At 53.2% G+C, this 19,211-nt stretch overlaps 1 protein-coding gene across 1 annotated transcript in view; it reads right to left on the minus strand.

Annotated features, from left to right (window-relative positions):
- Window positions 1-19,211, minus strand: part of WNT9B (Wnt family member 9B) — a 33,977-nt gene that overhangs the window by 5,272 nt on the left and 9,494 nt on the right. Inside the window, exons 4-8 of the mRNA XM_034640703.1 lie at window positions 18,762-19,041; window positions 16,247-16,314; window positions 3,058-3,131; window positions 1,557-1,813; window positions 14-279 (exon numbers count right to left, since the gene is read on the minus strand). Coding sequence (XP_034496594.1) covers window positions 14-279; window positions 1,557-1,813; window positions 3,058-3,131; window positions 16,247-16,314; window positions 18,762-19,041 — 945 coding nt within the window. The remainder of the gene's footprint in view (window positions 1-13; window positions 280-1,556; window positions 1,814-3,057; window positions 3,132-16,246; window positions 16,315-18,761; window positions 19,042-19,211) is intronic.

A 19,211-nucleotide genomic window follows, 5' to 3' on the forward strand; every position in this document is an offset into this window, starting at 1 on the left:
GGAGCGCGCTCACCTTGATGCCCACGTGGGTGTTGTGAGCATCCGCCCGGGCCCTCAGGTCTTTGCTTCCTCGCTTGGGCCCCAGGAAGTGGCTCAGGAACTTGGTGCTGTACTTGAGGTTGTCGCCGCACACACCCCACTGCCAGGCCTGCCGGCTCTCCAGGCCCGGGGAGTCGTCACAGGTGCAGCGCTCCATGCGGCCGGCGCTGCAGGCCCGGGCCAGAGTGTGGGTGAGGGCGGCCGAGGACACTGCGTACAGGAAGGCCGTCTCCTTGAAACCTGGGCCAGGCACCCGGGGGATCCGGGAGGGAGGAGGGGAGTGGGCTCAGAGGCTGCCCTTTGCCCCCTGAGGGCAGAAGAAAATGCTGGGGGCCCCGCGGTGGAGCCGGACGAGGGTCGTGTGGACCTGACGACACTACTTGGGGCAGCCTCCTGTCACCTGTCCCTTAGGCTCAGGCTGCGGGCTGCCATTTAGATGGAACTTTCAAATTCACTATGGAGTATATGCCCAGATTCCCAGGGCGGCAGACAGGGGTTACGGCCTCTAGATGAGGACTTGAAGCTACAAAGAGAAGTGATCTGGGCACATGGTGAGGGGCAGAGCTGAGGCCAAACCATTGACCTTGACCCCAAGTCAATGCGTGGGCAAACTGGACCAACCCATTTCTGAGGCCCCTGATCCCCTGGAGTATGCTCCTTGGGCGTCCTGGGCTTCATGATGCCGCTTAAAGACCACTCTCTGCTACGTACTCGTGCAGCAGACCCGGTGACAGAGTGACTCTGGGTCTCCTGCTTGCCTTGCTCCCCACCGATCATCCCACCCGCTGCAAGCACCATCACAACTTGTCCCTCGCTGGGGCGTGGCCCAAACCCGGCCCGCTCCGCCTGCTCCCCATGGTAGCTGGGTGCTGGTAACACTGTGGGGGAGTGCCATCAGCTGATCCCGGACCCTCCCCAGCCGTGGAGAGCAGCTGGCCTAGAAGGGGGCTGGCTCCTCCCATATACCATCACTGCCTTTTTGCTACTTGGTAACTGTTACATACAGACCTATTTCCCCCTGAGGCTGTACACTCTCCCGGGGCAGAGGGGCTGTGGTTCAGCTCTGTGCCTCCAGCATCCAGCACAGTGGCCGCTCGCCGCTCGCCTCACCAGATGCTTAGAGGTGTGTGTGGAGGTGTGGAGGGATGCAGGGAGGAGGGAAGAAGGTAGGGTGCAACTGGAAGGGAAGGAGGGAATGACAGACCGATGGATGAGATGAACAAAGTTACAGGTGAATGAGGGAACGCATGAATTTGGCCCATCTCAGGTTATTTGGCCAACTATGACCTGCCTTTCATCCTTCTATGTTCTTGCCCCTTGTTTTGCATTTTTGTGCATGTGCGTATGTGTGTGTATATGTGTGTATGTGCGAGGGAAACGCTGGGCCTCATTAACGCCCGGGACTCTTCCCCCAGGGACTATGCTAGGTTCACAAGGGCAGCACAGCCTGGGCCCAGGGGCCAGGGGGGCAGGAAGGCTGGCTTCTCCCCTGGCCCTCCCCCCGCCCTTCTCCCTACCTCTCTTGAGCAGGCCCGTCCTCCCCTCCAGGCTGCAGTTCCAGCGCTCGTGGCGGAACTGGAACTGGCACTCGAGCAGGCTGAGGTGAGCAGCGTCCTGCAGGGTCTCGGCCAGGCCAGGCTCCCTCCGGCACAGCTGCTTCTGCCGCCGGGACAGCTTCAGCAAGTCACACTGTTTCAGGTGGGCCCCATCCTGTGCGGGGGCCGCGGCGGTGCCCAGCCCTGGGAAGGGCGTCAGGACCTCCCGCCCGGTCAGGCTAGAGAGAACGAGAGAGGGAGACAGTGACCCTTGGGAGTTCTGATGGGGGGAAGGGGGAGGGAGGACAGGGGACAAGCAAGGGCTTCATTTATCCCCTGCTGGGAGGCGGGCCAGCCCCATGCGGTCATGGGCCCATTTTCAGAATAGGAAACCGAAGTGCTTGGAACGAGGTCTCGTGCCCAGGTTCTCCAGATACCAACGTCTCTGCTCTTCTTACCCATTCTATTTTCCAAACTCCACCAATCATAAAACCCGTCTGGGTGCTTATTAAAAATATAGATGCCCAGGATCCACACAATTCTGATCCTACTGGTCTGGAGCGCGGCCTGGGACCTGTATTTACCATGTACCTTGGGCAGCATCTATGATCAGGGACATTTGGGAACTACCGCGTGTAGTATTGGCTGCTGCTTGGAGAGGAGAGCCACGATCCTCAGAGGGGGCAGGCAGACGGATGGAGGTGCTGGGCAAACACTTGGCAATTTCCCTGATATCCCTCTCTCCCTCAGGTTATATGGCTGCCCAGATAACCCCGTGCCCAACTAACGTGTCTCCACAATTCCCAGCAAGATCTTCAACCTTCTGGCCACTCAGTGACTGTTACAAAGAGATGCTTTGGGAGTACCTGGATAGAGGGAGGGAGGAAGGAAGGAAAGGAGGAGGAAGGAAGGAAGGAAGGAAGGAAGGAAGGAAGGAAGGAAGGACAGATGGACGGATGGACAGATGAACTGACAGATGGGTGGATGAATTTCCATCACGCCATCTGCTCCAGACTTCCTGTTCTACTATATCTGAAGTCCAAGGATTCTGAAGTCAGGCTGCCACTTCCTAGCCCTGTCACCTTGAAGCCTTGGTTTTCTCCTCTGGGGAAGTGCAAAGAGGGATCCTTTCCACCTCCTAGGGCTGCTGGGAGGATTGTACGGAAAGTACCAACCACCGAGCCTGGGACATGCTGGTTCACCTTTGTGCTGGCTGGAGTATCTCAAAATTCTTTCCTCTCGCAAGATGCTTTATTCTTTCACCTGGGCAGATCTTCCCTTTGTCCAGACAAGAAAACAAAGTCTTAGGAAGAGGCAGTAACTGGTCTGAGCCATAAAGCAGAACAGCAAGGCAGGGACTACCGTGAGAGCTCACCTTCCCTTTCCCCAGAAGCTCTCTGAAATGATTCTCCTCTTTCCTATCCTGTCCCCTTGGGACCCTCAGCATGAGCAGAATATACGCCATTCCGGGAGAGGCCCACACCCCATGGAGCCGAGGCCACGGCTCTCCCGCTTGGAGCCGCCTGACCCAGCCTGGACTTCTGGCTGGATGCCACACTGCCCCAGGGAGAGTGTGGGTTCTGGCCAGGCCCCAGGTGCCCCCAGAAAGTGCCCGTAGATTCTAAAGCCATCAGATGCAGCCAACCCAGTGTGGAGCCTATCTCCGAAACCTCTGAGCAGAGACAGATGCTATCAGGCTCCTCCTGGCCCAGCCTGGCCCTAGGCTCCCCTGCTAGACGGGGTGAGGGCAGGGACCTGTTAATCATTAATCTGGGGGCAAATGGGTAAATTTCCGGTCCACCAGGTCTACACCCAAACCCCTCCCTGCAGCCTGGCAGGAAACCCTTAGAGCTTGACCCTTGGCAGGTCCAGATGTCAGCTCTGGCTGAGGAGGCCCCGCCCTGACAGGCTTCCAGTATGAAGGGTGCAAAGGGAGCAGGCGCCAATTAGTTCCTCAGATGTTCTCCTCCCCACAGCAGGTGCTGGTGTGAGGGCAAAACTCTGTTCTCGCTGTTCCTGCGTTTCAGAAATTGGGACCTCCCTCGTAGCAGCTGATGGATAGAGGAGAGAACAGGCAGGGAGTGATGGGAAGTTTGACCAATGGGGCTGCCCATCCTTCAAGGCCTGTCTCAGATACCATTCTAAGAACAATAGCTATTATTATGTCATTATAGCTGTATCTTATACTTCTTTTTTTTTTTTTAAAGAATTTATTTATTTATTCGACAGAGAGAGAGAGACAGCCAGCGAGAGAGGCAACATGGGCAGGGGGGGTGGGAGAGGAAGAAGCAGGCTCCCAGTGGAGGAGCCTGATGTGGGGCTCCATCCCAGAACGCCGGGATCACGCCCTGAGCTGAAGGCAGACGCTTAACGACTGAGCCACCCAGGCGCCCCCTTATACTTACTTCTACTGTTACATAATTTAGATCATCTATCAGTCTTTGAGTCCTTATTACTAACACCTTTAAATTGCAAACACCTGTTGAGTTGTTCCCCGCCGCTTCTTCTGATCTGCATGGTTACCATGTGGCTGACCGTGTTACACCACATGACCCTGCCGCTCTGGCCTTGTGATTGGACCAATGAAGAGCACATGACTCACGCTGGGCCAATCAGTCCTTTCTCTGGGAATGTGGAATTTGAATTACGTTGCTTTTTCTCTCTTTCTTTCTTTGCGTGATTGGGCCTGTAACTCACGAGATAAAAAGAAGAAGCTGGTCCAAAGAGAGAGCAAAACAATGAACCGAGCGCATGGAGAGAAGCAGAGATGAGAGTGGGAGGGAGAATTTGAGGATCTTTTCAGTCCCAGGCCCAGAATATTCCTGTGGGCAGCTGTGTTCCTGTTTCGACACTCCTATCTATCGTGCAGTGCTAGGGTTTGGACCCGGTTGTCTAACCGAGGGTGCTGTCCCTGAACACGACCTTCTGACAGCTATGGAAGATAAGGACGCCCCAGCCTGCACCTGTGAGCCAGGCTCAGCAAACACCCTCTCTCCCATCCATAGGCACCTATTTTTTTTTTTAATTTCGTGTAATAGACCCTGTGATTGATGGCCCCAGAAAATGTCCAGTATAAAGTCGGTTAATTTTATTAGCAGTAATGACACTTAGTAGCGATTAATGGTCAGGAAAGGCAGCCAACCGCATAGAGGCCTCAGGCCACACTGGGCCCTGGTCTGCCCAGGGCTGCTCTCAGAGAAGACTCCCCTGGCACTGCCTTAGGAGCCCCCTCAGGGCCTAGGAGGGCAGCTGCGAGATCATCCAGGACCCAGTTTCCCTTTTCTTTATTTCCTATGTTGTGGTTGGGTTCATACTTCCTTTGAGGAAATAGTGCCATAACATCAACTTTAGAAAACACCTTATTTCCTCAAATGGTGTTAGTGAGCATTCCTTACATGCCCATCCCGTGGCATCTGCTAGGGAAGGCTCCTTCCTGGACCTCAGAAGAATTCTGGGCATGGCAGGTTCCTGTCCACTTCAGGGTCTGTAGGCATGATCCCCTCGCCTTGAAGAAACCACATTCCCTGGCACCCCAGCCCTGAGAACCCCACCCACCCCTGCCTCTCTGCAAAATCTTAATTGCCCCCACGCTAGTTGGGCCCCATGGCGCTAAGATGTACACCTGGAAAAGATCGAGAGAGGTTCATCAGTCGTACTAATCCAGACAAAATTTGGAGTTCTAATGAAGACACTGCCATGGAGTCAGGTCAGATGCTATCAGCCAAACGAGGAGCCGGTGTTCTGAGCTCCAGAGCGGAGGGTGAGTGGTTTGTGAGGTTGCAAGTTGCTCTTCTGGGCTGCGGGACAAGCGTTCCTTCAGGCTTCTGCCCGACTCAAGTGCTCCTGAGACACCTGGGACCACGCCACCCCCCAACAGGCTGTATCTTCTTTGGCCCAGCTGGTCTCCCCCATTTCTGCTTCCAGTCAGACTCCACCAGGCTGGCTTCCAGCCCCTCTTCTTAAGAAAGCAACAATCCCATGTGCCCAGCTCCATTCTCTCCCCTTCTTTGCCTCCAGCCTGTGACTCTCTGCTCTCTGCGCCCTCAGCCCAAGGCCTTTAGTTTAATAATAAGACCAGAAGCCCCCCCCCCTTACACAACAAGGTGTCCCTGGCTTTGACTCCAGATCATCCCCAGCTGTCCCTTGGCCACCTTGTCTCCTCCCAGGGTGGAGAGGAGGACACACACCCCTACCCCCAGATCTCCTCTGCCCTCTCCTGGCCCTTCTTGCCCTAGCCTCCTTTCACTCCCCAATGCTCACCCCACCCACAGTTGTGGCTAACGTGGCCCCATCTGGGATGATCCTGAAGGAAGGAAAAGAAGGTTCTCCCAGGATTTGGAGAAAGTGTTCCCAGAAGGCTGCTTCTGTTTACCTTCAAGAGGACCCCAGTCACCACCAAGCCCCAGAGAGGAAATGGAGCTCAGCTTGGAAAAATCACCCACCACCTGCTGGAATAGGGGACCCAAGGACCTCAGGCCCCCAAAGCTGTTCTGGCCTGGGTAGTCTGGTCCTGGGTCTGCCCTCACTCATGGGTGACCTTGGGAATGTCCACTCTCCTGCAGAATTCATGCCATCTAACAGATACAGATTGGCTAGTGGGAGAGTATGATGGGACCACATGGCCCGGGTTTAAATCCCGCCTCCGCCTCTTCCTTGTTGTGTCTGTCACCTTGGGCAAAGCACTTCATCTCTCTGGGCTCACCTATAAAATGCAGATCACCACAGTACCTCCCTCGCAGGGCTATGGGGAGGATTAAGTGAGTTAACATTTGCAAGGTCTTAGAACAGGGCCTGACACACAGCAAGCTCCAGATAAGTGTCACTGTAGACCGCTCACTATGTGCCAGGCGCCATGCTGCCCGCGGAGACATGCTCCTGCCCCTGAGGAGCTCACAGTCTAGAAGGAACCTGGCAGGATTCAGTAGTACTCCAGATTCTCGCAAGGCCCCAAGAAGCAGAAGAAAGCTTTGAACCAGCCCAGCTCCCAGGAGCGGCTCAGGGCTCAGAACTCATACCTCCATCTGGGTGAGAACCAGACCTTGGCCAGGCCCATCCTACCTGTAGTAAGAGGCCTGGGGGGTGGGAAGGAGGCAGGAGGAAGGTCCCAGGGAGCACTCCCGGCTACTTTAGTCGGGGTAGCCCAGGCAGGTGTAGTGCATTTCCCATCACTTGGGGGTGCCCCAGGCGCTGTTCTTCCACCCCCACCCCCACCCTTGTTTCTGCTTGAGAGGGTCTGATGGTTCCAGAGGAGGTCAGCCCCAGGATGTGGGTGAGGGAGTGGGTGGGTGGTGTAGGACAAGGCTGGTGGTTCCCAGGGCACCAGGCAGTGCCAGCCTGTCTAGACCCTTAGCTGGAGGGGCCAGGAGCTGTGCCTGGCACCAGGGACCATGCCAACTGTGGGCAGCTGCTTGGGAACCAGGAAAGCCTTGCCCTGCCTGGAGCATTGGCCTTGGCCCTGCAAAACCCCATTAGATGCTCCTGATAACAGGCTTCCGCTGCAGGGCCATTTGCATGGTAAGTGTTCCCTTTGTGCTTTCATCTCAAACATCTCAGCCCACCTCACAGCCCTCACTAAATCCCCCTACACCCCCACCCACACCCACCCACACGCCCCACCCCCACGCAGTGCTCTCCACCCCCCCATCTCTGCCCAGCAGGGAGAGCTGCTGAGGGCGGTGCCTGGCCCCAGAGAGAGAGGGCATCTGGCTCCGACAGTCTTTCTGTAGAGAGGGGGTGCCCTCACCACCCAATCCAAGCTTCTCTGCCCTCTTTCTGTCATGTGGAGGGGCCCCGAGTGTATGCTGCTGAGCGGCACATCGTTCCCTCCATCCTCAGCCTCCTCTCCTCTCCCGGACTCTGTGTCAACGTCATGGCCCCTCCAAGACCACGTCCCTAATGAGCAGCCTGGCCAAGTTGCCAGTTGCCATATCCTACCTCTACGCCGGTTTTTTTTTTTTTTCTGAGATTATTTATTTATTTATTTATTTGAGAGAGAGAGAGAGAGAGAACGAGCAGCGAGCAGCGGGAAGGGCAGAGGGAGAGGAGAGGGGGAAGCAGGCTCCCCACTGAGCAAGGAAGCTGACGCAGGGCTTGATCCCAGGACCCTGAGATCATGACCAGAGCCGAAGGCAGACACTTAACTGACTGAGCCACCTGGGCGCCCCCCCACCTCTACTCCTACAAGCTCCAGCCCCCTTCACTCACCCATTCACTTAACGGTAAATATCAACGACTTGGTTGAGGGTCAGCTTCACGCCGGGGCTCCCTCAGCCCCTCCTGGCTCCACCCTCCCTTTCCTCCCCAGCTCTTAAGTTCGGAACCCCATGAACCCAGCTTGAGGACCCAATCTGGTCACTGCCTCCCCGCCTAGAGCTCATCCCCAGAGCCTCGTCCCCCACCCCAGCTCCGCGCTGGCGCTGGCTCGGAGAGCGGCGCCCAGCTGTGGGCTTTGTCTCTCCCCACCAGCTCCACTTCCCGTCCTGCAGCCGCACACCCGGCTGCCCGCTGAGGACGGCATCGGGCGACGTGTGTGCGCAGCTAAGTGGGCAGCAAGCCGCCGGCTCAGCAAGCGTGCCCTGCATCTCAACAATCTCGGGTATTTTGAGCTTGGCCAGTGCAACATCTGCGGAGGAAATGCTTCCCCCTCCTCCTTCCTGTCTCTCTCCCTCTCCACTCAGGCTCAGGCAGGGAAGGCTTCATTCCTGGCACGCAGGGATCAGGGGGCACAGTGGCCACCGAAGGTTCCCATGTGCAGGGGCCTCCCTTCCCTCTACAGGCCCTGAGATTAGGAGCATCTCCCCCACCCTCCTGCTCCCTGGCTGGGTCCAAATGCACACCATACTGTAAGGCTGGAGAAGCCCTTTGAGATCAACCAGTCCAGAGGGTTTGCCCTGATGGCTCCTGGTAGGCATTCCAGAGGCTTCTGGGGGCAGGTAGGAGGGCAAGGTGTTTGCCAAGGGTGCAGGTCTCTGCTTTGACCTGTCTGGTGCCCTGGGAATTCATGTAATATTTATTGTCCAAGGTGACCCACTGAGTTAGTGGCAGGACTAGGATGGGTCTCCTGATTGCGGCTGTCAAGCCTGGAAGCTTCTGCTTTCAGTTTCAACGCAACACTTCAGAGAAGCAAAATCAGCCACCGCCACAGCAAATGTCTAGGATGAAAGGAACACAAGGCAATGTGTGTGAAAGGTGCTAAAGGAAGGCAATCTGGTCAAGACTCCTCTGGGCCCTGGGCAGCTAAAGGGAGAGAAGTAGGCTTTGTTTAAAAGACTACTTTTTCCTGGTCTAAAACTCAGTTTCTTTTTGGCTAAAAATCAGAAATAAAGCTTAGAGAAGTGGCCTGCCTATTCATACTAAAGTGTGAGAGTCTGATACAATGCTAGTGCCTGAGAATCTACTTTAATAGATAGAAGGAAGATCACAAGAGAGGGTCGAGGATCATGAAGAAACTGAAAAGGAAGGGGAAGCCTAGAGCAAGGACAGGGGGCGGGTAGAGAAAAAGGGGGCTTAGAAGCCTTAAGACAAGCTTCCCCAGCTTCGTGGGTTCACAGGCCCAGCCCTGACCCAAGGGAGTAGTTTAGGGGACACGGGGTGGGGACTGCAGGAAAAGGCAAGTAGTCACTGAGGATGTCTCTTCTAGGGCAGGCAACACACCCACCCGGTTCTGCCCCAACCTTGAAACCCTGGCTTCTAGGCTGGGGAACTTCAACCAAATTATTGAACCACGGTAAGTTGACCAGCTACCCAGCTGGGCAGGGTCTTGAGTGGTCGCTCTCTTGCCCACGGAAGGGCAGGCAGGCTCGGGCAGAGCTGGGGGCCAGGGAAGAGCCAGGCCCCCGGGGAACGCCCTGTGTGCGATCCCAGTGTGATGAGGGTAGTTCCACTGTCTGCACCTGCTCTGGGCAGGGATGTCCCAGGCTGCACGTTCCGTTTGTCCTCCTCCAGTGCCCAGGCATGGTCCACACCCCCACACCTGTCCTCTCAGCTCCAAGGACAGCAGGAGCCTCCCAACCTGGTGAAGGAGCCACGTCCTGAATGTGCCTAGAGAACACCTGAGTGAGTGGTCGGGACCACCCTAAGGGATCAAGTTGTAAGGGGCTCCCCTGGGAATAGAGCAGGGTCCCCCCAGAGCAGGTCCAGAACAACTTCCCACCTTGGACTGTCCTGGATTCAGAGCCAGGGCTATAGCAGAGGGTCCACTCCCTCGGGCAGTCTTTTCCCCGTTCTCCTGCCATGGCTACCTCAGTCCGCTTCCTGCTTTCCTTTGTGCTGTACCCCCTGTCCGCGATGCCTGTCCCAGTCCAAAAGTCCTCATGGATGCCCTGGACTCTTTCATGGCCACAGCCTGTTTCAACACTTGACTCAAAATGCAAGGAATGGGAATGGTGATTCTGAGGCCCTGTCCAGCTCTAGCATGCTCTGATGCTTATCTGCCTCCTCCAGGAAGCCCTCCCTACTTGCCAGCCCCATCTGTCTCTAACCATCCTCTTTCTTTGCATTCTGTCACTTTTTCAGATATAACATCCTTAGTTCTGCATGGTTGAACTTCCTCTTCAGAGTTCCACAGACAGACTCTCCAAGTAGCCTGTATGCTTCTGGCAGAGGTCGTGGTTTCTCATGCCCTGAGGTCCCCCATCCCTGGCTCAGAGCCTCCATCCCAAGCAGGTGCTCCTCACACCTGCTGGCTGCATAAACCCCTCAGAGGTCCAACCCCAGTCTCCGGGCTGTCACTCAGCCTCCCCACGCCCGGTCCCATACCCCTGGCCTCCCTGCTGTCTCACTCCCAAGCTGCAGGGGCCACCCAACACCCCACATCCCCAACTTCGCAAGCTCGGCCCGCCAGCTCTGAGGGGCGTGGCTCTGGAGGAGCCTGCCTGTGGCCACGCCCTCCGGGGGGGGTACCTCAGACCCTGCGCACTGGCGGGTGCTCTCTCCAGTGCCAGATCTCGGGGCGCCTGGTCTCGATCAGTCAGACCCCGACTCCACCGGCCGCCGGCTCAGCCCCTTTGGGGACTGGGAGAGCCAGGTCTGTTCTCTCTGGACCTCACTTCCTGGGGACAAGCCGTGTCGGGCAGCTGAAGCCTCCCTTTGGTACCCAGGGAGGATCTGACAAGAACTTGGCCCAAAAGTCTTTCTTTAAACCTCAACTTGCACAAACTCTAGCAGTGACCCGTGCTGAAAGTTTACCACAGGTTCACAAACCTTCATCCACAACTCCAGCTTAGAAAGCTCGGACGGCGAAAGATTCTTACGCAGTTATGGTGAATTCTACGGCAGCAAGCCCTGACCTGAACCCAAATGAGAATATGTAGGGTCTGCCTTTATCCCAACATGTAGATATTTTCCTGCACGAAATAATCAGATGATTATGGGGTGCTGCCCTAGACATGGTATAGGCATTACATTACTTTCTAAAACTCAAAAATTCTTGAATTCTGACATGATCTGGCCTTAAAGGGAAGGTAACTATCTAGAAAGCAGACCTTCTGTGTTCTTGCCCTAAAACCAGTCTCTTTAGAATTTCCAGGACTCTGGGGGCATCTGGCTGGCTCAGTGGGTAGAGCATGTGACTCTTGATCTCCAGGTTGTGAGTTCAAGCCCCAAGCCAGGGTGTACAGCTTACTTAAAAAAAAAGGAAGGAAGGAAGGAAGGAAGNGAAGGAAGGAAGAAAGAAAGAAAGAAAGAAAGAAAGAAAGAAAGAAAGAAAGAAAAAGAAAAGAATTTCCAGGACTCTGAACATGGTGGTTTAAGCCTATTCTTGCTCTTTGAGAGTCTCCACCCACCCCCTTCGGTTCTGGGCTTGAGGCAGCTGTACTACCCTCCAGTTCCACTAGATTCCCATGAAAGGCTGGCGGTGGCTGACTTCTGGAGTCTGACAGGGCCAGGTCTCTGCTCTGATTTGCTTCTACTCCCTATGCTGACAGAGGCCAGGTCATGACGAAGCAGTGTGTACTCAAGACAGCCAAGTGTACGAAGGAGACGGGGGAGCAAATACGGTGGCGCAGGGGAAGATTCTGGAGAGGAAGAGCCAGGGGGAGGGGCTGCCCATCTGCACATTCACTGTGGACCATGAAACAGCGCCGGCAGCTATGGGGGACTCAGCCAACAGCAGGGCCCCAAGACCCTTGCCTAAAGAGAGCTATGCATGAATTGAAGACAGAAGCACGGGAAAAAAAAAATGGGTAACAAAGCAAGAGTTTAAGACAAGCAATGCAAGAGACGCCTAGGTCAGACGCCCGGTGAAGGGTGTGGGTGACAGAAGGGAGGGCTCAAGGGTCAGAGCTGCCCAGGGGGAGGCAGAGGCAGCAGGAGGCAGGGATGATGAGGTTGGCTCTGGATGCTGACAGGCCAGAATTCAAATTTCAGTGCTGCCAGTCACTAGCTGTGTGACTTTGGGCAGGGCACTTGGCCTCTCTGAGCTTTTTTCCCCCCACTCACCTATATGCAGAGAATTCTACCAGCACCTACCTCCTGGGATGTCACAATGGATAAATGACATCATGCACATAAAATGCTGAGCACGGAAAGGATCTGAATTATACAATGACGGGAGCAAAGACGAAGAGAGGAAGGAACACAGGACACCAAACGTGCTTCTTACTTGGGAGGCTCAAAGGCCAGATCACTCGATTTCTTGAGCTCTTTATATTATGGATAGCATTTCAGCACGTTGATATGCACTCATTTAATTACAACAACCCTACGGGTTAAGGATCAGCCCACTTAATAGATGAGAACACTGAGGTTGGAGCAGTTAACTGACTTGGGGCACCTGGGTGACTCAGTTGGTCGAGTCACTGCCTTCAGCTCAGGTCATGATCCCAGGGTTCCGGGATCGAGTCCCCCAATGGGCTCCCTGCTCAGTGGGGAGTCTGCTTCTCTTTCTCCCTCTGCTACCCCCCCCTGCTCAGACTCTCCCTCTCAAATAGAGAAATAAAATCTTAAAAAAAAAAAAAAAAAAAAAAAGAACAGTTAACTGACTTGCCCTGAGTCACAGTTAATAAATGGTTGGATGGAGGATTTGAACTCAATCTGTGTGACTCCAAGTCTGTGCTCCTCACACTGCAGCAAGGCCTCGGGCTGCCTCCCTCCCTGCTTCTGCTGACGCCATGGTGGGGTCACCCTCACAGCACCTGGCCCACGAGCCCAACTTCTACCTGAGCACATAATCCTAAAGGCACCTGGACCTCTCTTGCTTAGGGAATTCCAGCCCAGGAGTCCCCCTGCCTTGCCTGCCCTCCTCAGCCTTAGAAAATCCATCATTATCCATAAGGAGGCTGATTTGACCCTGAGCCCAACTACAGAGCCCAACTCCTCCTGGGGGGGGGGGTGGCGGTTACAGCTCAGCCAGGGACAAGCCGGCCTAAATTCCTTCCCCAAACACAATGATTCATATCAGTGATGTTTGGCTTTCAATCCACCACCCCAGAGCAGTAAAATTTCTTTTACCCTTTCTTCCCTCCAACCCTGTTTTTCTCAGGACCCAATCAATTTCTAAAAATGTATTTCAGTGAAAACAATACCATCCAAATACAGAAAACACTTAGGAATAAGTTTTTAAATACACGCACGACCTGCATGCTGAAAATTACAAAACATTGCTGAAAGAAATTTTAAAAGCCCTAAATAAAGAGATATGCCTGTTTATAAATCAGTAGATTCAACATTGTTGAAATGTCAATCTTCTATAAATTAACTTAGAGTTTCAACGCAATCCCAAGCAAAATCCCAGCAGGCTTTCCTACAGATATCGAAAAATTGATTCTAAAAGTTATGTGGAAATATAAAGGACCTAGAATAGCCAAAACAACTTTTAAAAAAGATTTATTTATTTGAGAGAGAGACAGAGAGAGAGAGGGGAGGGGCAGAGGCGGGGTGGGGGGGAGGGAAGAGAGTCCTCGAGCAGGCTCCCTGCTAAGCATGGAACCCAATGCAGGGCTTGATCCCAGGACCCTGAGATCATGACCTGAGCTAAAATCAAGAGTCAGACACTTAATTGACTAAGCCACCCAGGCACCCCAAAACAATTTTGAAAAAAAAAAAAAGAGAGAGGCAACTTACAGTACTTGGTTTCAAGGCTTACCATACAGCTACCATAATCAAGACTATCTGGTATTGGCAAAAGGAAAAACATAAAAGTAAATGGAACAGAATAAAGAGTCCAGAAATAGAATCTCATATATTGAATCAATTCATTGCAACAAAAATGACTACAGAGAAAGGACCACCTTTTCAGCAAATGGTGCAGGAACAAGTGGATGTCCACATGGACAACAATAAACTTTGACCCTGACCTTACACGATTCACATAAATTAACTCGAAAGGAACAAATAGAGGGGCGCCTGGGTGGCACAGCGGTTAAGCGTCTGCCTTCGGCTCAGGGCGTGATCCCGGCATTATGGGATCGAGCCCCACATCAGGCTCCTCTGCTGTGGGCTTGCTTCTTCCTCTCCCACTCCCCCTGTGTTCCCTCTCTGCTGGCTGTCTCTATCTCTGTCAAATAAATAAATAAAAATAAAAAAAATCTAAAAAAAAAAAAAAGGAACAAATAGACCTAAGTGCAAAAGCTAAAACTATAAAACTTCTGGAAGAAAACATAAGAGGAAATCTTTACAACATTTAAGTAGACAGAGATTTCTTGGGTAGGACACCAAAAAAGCATAAACGTTGCAAAAAGTTGTAAATCATACTTCATCAAAATTAAAAACTCCTGTTCTTCATAAGATTCCAACAAGAAAATTAAAAGGCAAGCCAAAGCTAGGGATGAAATATTGCCAATACTTTCTGACAAAGGACCTGGATCCAAAATATAGAAAGAACACTTACAACTCAATAAGAAGATGATAACCCAGTGAAACATGATATTCAGATGACTACCATGCACACACAAAAATCTGCAACACATGGGGCTCCTGGGTGGTAAAGTCAGGTAAGGGTCCAACTCCTGGTTTTGGCTCAGGTCCTGATCTCAGGGTCGTGAGCTGGATGGAGCCCCGCGTCACGCTCGATGCTCAGCACCCAGTCTGCTCGTGATTCTCTCTCCCTTTGCCCCTTCCAATCATGCTCTCTCTTCCTCTGTCTCTCAAAAAAATAAATAAATCTTTAAAAAAGATGTTCAACACACCATTCATCAGCGTGATAATGCAAATTAAGACCACAATGAGATATCAATACTTATCCACTAAAACGGCTGAAATTACGACCGCCAGTCGCTGACAAGAGTAGAGAGTAATTGGAACTCTCATAGATTACTGCATAAAATGGTACAATCACTTTGGAATGCTATCTGGCCGTTTCTTATGAAGTTACACAGAGGCATACCATTTGATCCAACAATCAGGTCCTAGGGATTTATTCAAGAGGCATAAAAACATATGTGCACATATGTATATGTACACAAATGGTTATAGCAACGTTATTCAGAATAGCCCCAAACTGGAAACAATCCAAATGTCTATCAACTGGCAAATGAAGAAACAGACGGTGGTACGTCCATACAGTGGAATACTATTCAGCAGTAAAAAGGAATGTGCTACTGATATATGTAACAACATGGATGAACCTCAAAAACATTATTGTGAGCAAAACACTTCAGACACAAAAGGCCATATACCAGTGAGGACTTCTACAGTGTGAACTCCTGCCATGGGCCAAACTGATCTAGAAGGACAGAAAGCAGAGAAGTGATGATCTGGGGCTGGTGGGTGAGGGCGGATGGCAAAGGAGCACAGGGATCCTGTGGGCTGATGGGAATGTTCCATGTAGTAGTGCGGGGGAGTTTACATAGGGTATGCATTTGTTAAAACCCCAACTGTGCCCCCAGAATGCATGCATTTTACTGTGTGTAATGTTGATTAGGGAAAACAGGCCCTTTCATCCATCCTCTCAATGAAGCCTCGCATCAGCCTTTAAGATAGGTATTATCATCACCTAAAGCTCAGCAAGGTTAAGACATTTGCCCAGGGGCGCCTGGGTGGCACAGCGGTTAAGCATCTGCCTTCGGCTCAGGATGTGATCCCGGCGTTACAGGATCGAGCCCCACATCAGGCTCCTCCGCTATGAGCCTGCTTCTTCCTCTCCCACTCCCGCTGCTTGTGTTCCCTCTCTCGCTGGCTGTCTCTATCTCTGTCGAATAAATAAATAAAATCTTTAAAAAAAAAAAAAGTCATTTGCCCAAAGCCACACAGCTAGCAAGACAAAAGGCCAGGATTCAAATTCGGGTCTAGCTGACTCCGAAGCCTGTACTTTCATAAACTTCTCTGGACCCTCTGTAGAGAGGAAAGAAACCTAACAAGTGAGGAGGTCACACATTGTAAAAGCCCCTCCGAAGTCAATCAGGATTTACAAGGTTGTATCCACAGGAACGACTTGGAGTTATGAAGCCATTGGGATGACTTAAAGACTGGATTGGGTGACGAGGCCTGTCGTGGGCTCTGCTTGTCACATAATACAGTGCATTGTTCATTTATAAAACACCACACCAGTTAATATTTGCAGAATTCCCAAGCCATCCTAGCCAAAACATGAGCTCTTGAGCAATCCTAGACTTTTAGGCCAGGACCAGCCCATTAGAATTAGGGAAACTTAGGACCTCCAGGTGGTATAGAGATTGGAGGCAAGTGACCTGACCAGGTGACCAAGCGGGGGAGGGGGCCGCCCTACACCCTCTTACCCTCTGCAGCTCCTTGTAGCTGCTGCTCCCCTGCATGGTGACACAGTATGCGCTCTGCACACTGTTCCCTGGAGGTGAAGAGCCCAGACAGGGCGCAGAACCTGGGTTCTGTCCTGCCTCTTCCACTGATTTGCTGTGTGACATAGGGTGAATCGCTGAACTTTTCTGATCCCTGGTTTCCCTTGGGGAACTATTTGCACCATTCTATAGACCTCAAGAATGGCTCTGGGGATCAGATGAGAGAGAGAGGCTGTACGAGAAAGTGATCTGTAAACTGCAATACTAAATTAGGTCATTACCAGCATCACCAGAATTCAGCTCTGGGCTCGTACAGAAGCTCCAGAAGCAGTTGCTGGCTTCCTGTGGTTTGGGGACGGTGGCCGCTTCATTTGAAAAATGGGAATAATCGTGCATGACCTGCTTGAAACAGGGGGCTGGACCAGAGATGCTTCTGGGGCATGTCCAAATCTTAAGTCTATGATTCTGTGATTTCAAAGACCTCAAGAAGACTGGCCTCACCTGCTCTCCTGATGTTTGAATTTTCTTTTATCAAATGCCCAAACAGTTCATCTTATAATTGGAAATGAGACTTTAAGTGCGAATGACCCAGAGAAAGGAGGAACACGTTGCCTCCCATTCTCACTATAGTGTGGATAACTGATATCAGATTCTTTCCAGAGAGCAAGTTCTGATGGAAAGCTGGAGAATCTGGTCTGACTGAGTCATGACAGGGCTTCCTCAGTGAGAACTCAGGCTGAATCCTGTCCTTTCTCTGAGACTAAACACATAACAGTCCAAGGCCCCAGTTTTAGCTTATTCTCCAAGTATTCATCCAGCTCCCCAGACTGGGGAGGTGGGGGTGGCTGGTGTCTATTTTGTCAGCTTTGCTTAGTTGGGTTCATGACCTGGAAGAGGTGGCTGTAATACTCACATGAGCCCTCTCAGCCCTAACCCAGGCCTAATCAACCATCCCCACACTCTGATTTCCAAGGCTGCCCCCCTGCTCATACACCTCAAATTCTATTCCTGTGCACTGCCACAAACTCCTTTCCCCTCCCACCACACCAGCCAGGGTGGTCCAGGCCTCCTGGAGCCCCTCTCTCCTCACCCCATCTGGCCCTCGCCCCATCCCCAACCCCAAAACCCAAACAAAGAATTGTGGAAATGAGCTGATGTCCAAGAGGATGCGGGTACTTTGGTCCTCGCGCTCTCCGTTCCAGCTCAGAAACCCATCAGGGCAGGGATACGAAGGTACTCTGCCTTTTCTCCTCACTAGTAACAGTTACTGATATTAGTCGAGCATTTACTATGTGCTAGGTACCATCCAAGTGCTTTCCATGTACTAACTCATACAGTGTTCGTATGAAATAGGCACTATTATCCTCATTTTACAGATGAGAAACTGAGACACAGAGAGGTTAAGTGACTTGGCCAAGAGCAAGGGCTAGCAAGTAGCTGGTTTGGGGATTGCACCCAAAGTCTGTGCTCTAGTCATTATATCCTGCCTGCCGAGGCAACAGCAGTGCCTTCAAGCCTGAAATCATTGTCAGACAAACATGTTTGTGCACTGCTCTCCATGGGGAAATAGAGGCTCAGTTCTATCAAGTGCAGCCCCTTTTTGTACAAAAGGGTCACTGAGGCCCAGAGACTGGTCTTCCCAGGTCACCAGCAAGCTAAGCTTAGAGCTAGGGTCTAGGCCGACCCGCTTACCCCGCCCCACCCCACCCCCTTATATTTCAGGAGAGGCCACTGCTCACAGCCAAGGCACGTTTTTAACCAGGGTCATGACCCGGAAATTAGCCCACAGCCCTTAGTTCAGCCTGTGCGGGGACTTCTCAGATCCTTACTCCCCTCCCTGGCAGGTCCTTAAGAACAGTCTCTGGCAGGTCACTGGCTTGTGTGTTTTCTTGCCTTTGCTTTAGTCAGACTGTAACCCCCGCCCCCCGCCCCGATTTGGAGTGAAGATCACAAAAAATGACAAGATTAAAGTAACAGCCTGTACGTATTTGGAGCAAGTGTTGGGTGGAGGTCACGTGAGTGCCTTGGCACCCACGACGCCACCTCCCACCCAAGTCCCTAGGTCAGAGGAGGGAAGGTCACACAAGGAGGGACAATCGCCCTGGACTTGCGCTGCATTCACTCTCCACTCCCGCCCGCTCTCTCCCCTGGTGTCTCCCCAACTCTGATCCTCCTTTTTCAATCATGTACCCCTCCTGCCTTCTCACTCTTGGTCATTCTCCCCAGAATTCACCCGACGCCAGGTCCGAGATTTGGCTGGGCTTCCCTAGGGGAAGCTTCCCTCCTGCATCTCCAGCCGACACTCCCCACGATCCGCAGGTCCGCATTCCCCTGGTATCCGCGCGATCCCCGCCCCCTGCCGGGGCAACAACCCACCCCGCCCAGTCACCCACCCCGCCCAGTCACCCAGCCCGCAGGGTCTCGGTTCCGCAGGGGGAAGGCAGAGGGCGGAGAGAGAGCCCGAGGCGAGGACGGTGGCTGGATGAGACTAGGTTACGAGCAGACAGGGCGCGAAGTGAGGATCCAGAGAGGGCATCGGAGCGCGAGAGGGACGCCTGGACCGGCAGGGACCGGGAGCGCGGCGCGGATGGGGCCAGGGTCCGAAACGTGTGCAGAGTCTGGCAGCTCGGGGCCGGGGTCCGAGGCCGGGCGGAGTGGGTAGGATGAGGTCTTGGACAGGTCAGGGTGGGAAGGGCGGCGGCGAAGAGGACCGAGAGTGGGACACCAGACGGGGCGATCCAGGCCGGAGGCGGGGAAGCCAGACGGAGCTCGCTGCGCTAACTCCGACAGCGAGCGGGGACTGGGGCCCGCCGGGGGCTAAGGTCTGAGTTCGAGGTCCCACCGCGGCCGGGGCCAGCGAAAGGGAAAAGTTGGCCCTGCTCTAGCCGGAGGAGGGGAGGCAGGCAGGCGGGCGGGGGACGCGGGCCGGGGGCGCGGCGGGCACTGG

This window comes from Ailuropoda melanoleuca, chromosome 13 (genome assembly GCF_002007445.2).
Source record: "Ailuropoda melanoleuca isolate Jingjing chromosome 13, ASM200744v2, whole genome shotgun sequence".
Classification (NCBI taxonomy): domain Eukaryota; kingdom Metazoa; phylum Chordata; class Mammalia; order Carnivora; family Ursidae; genus Ailuropoda; species Ailuropoda melanoleuca.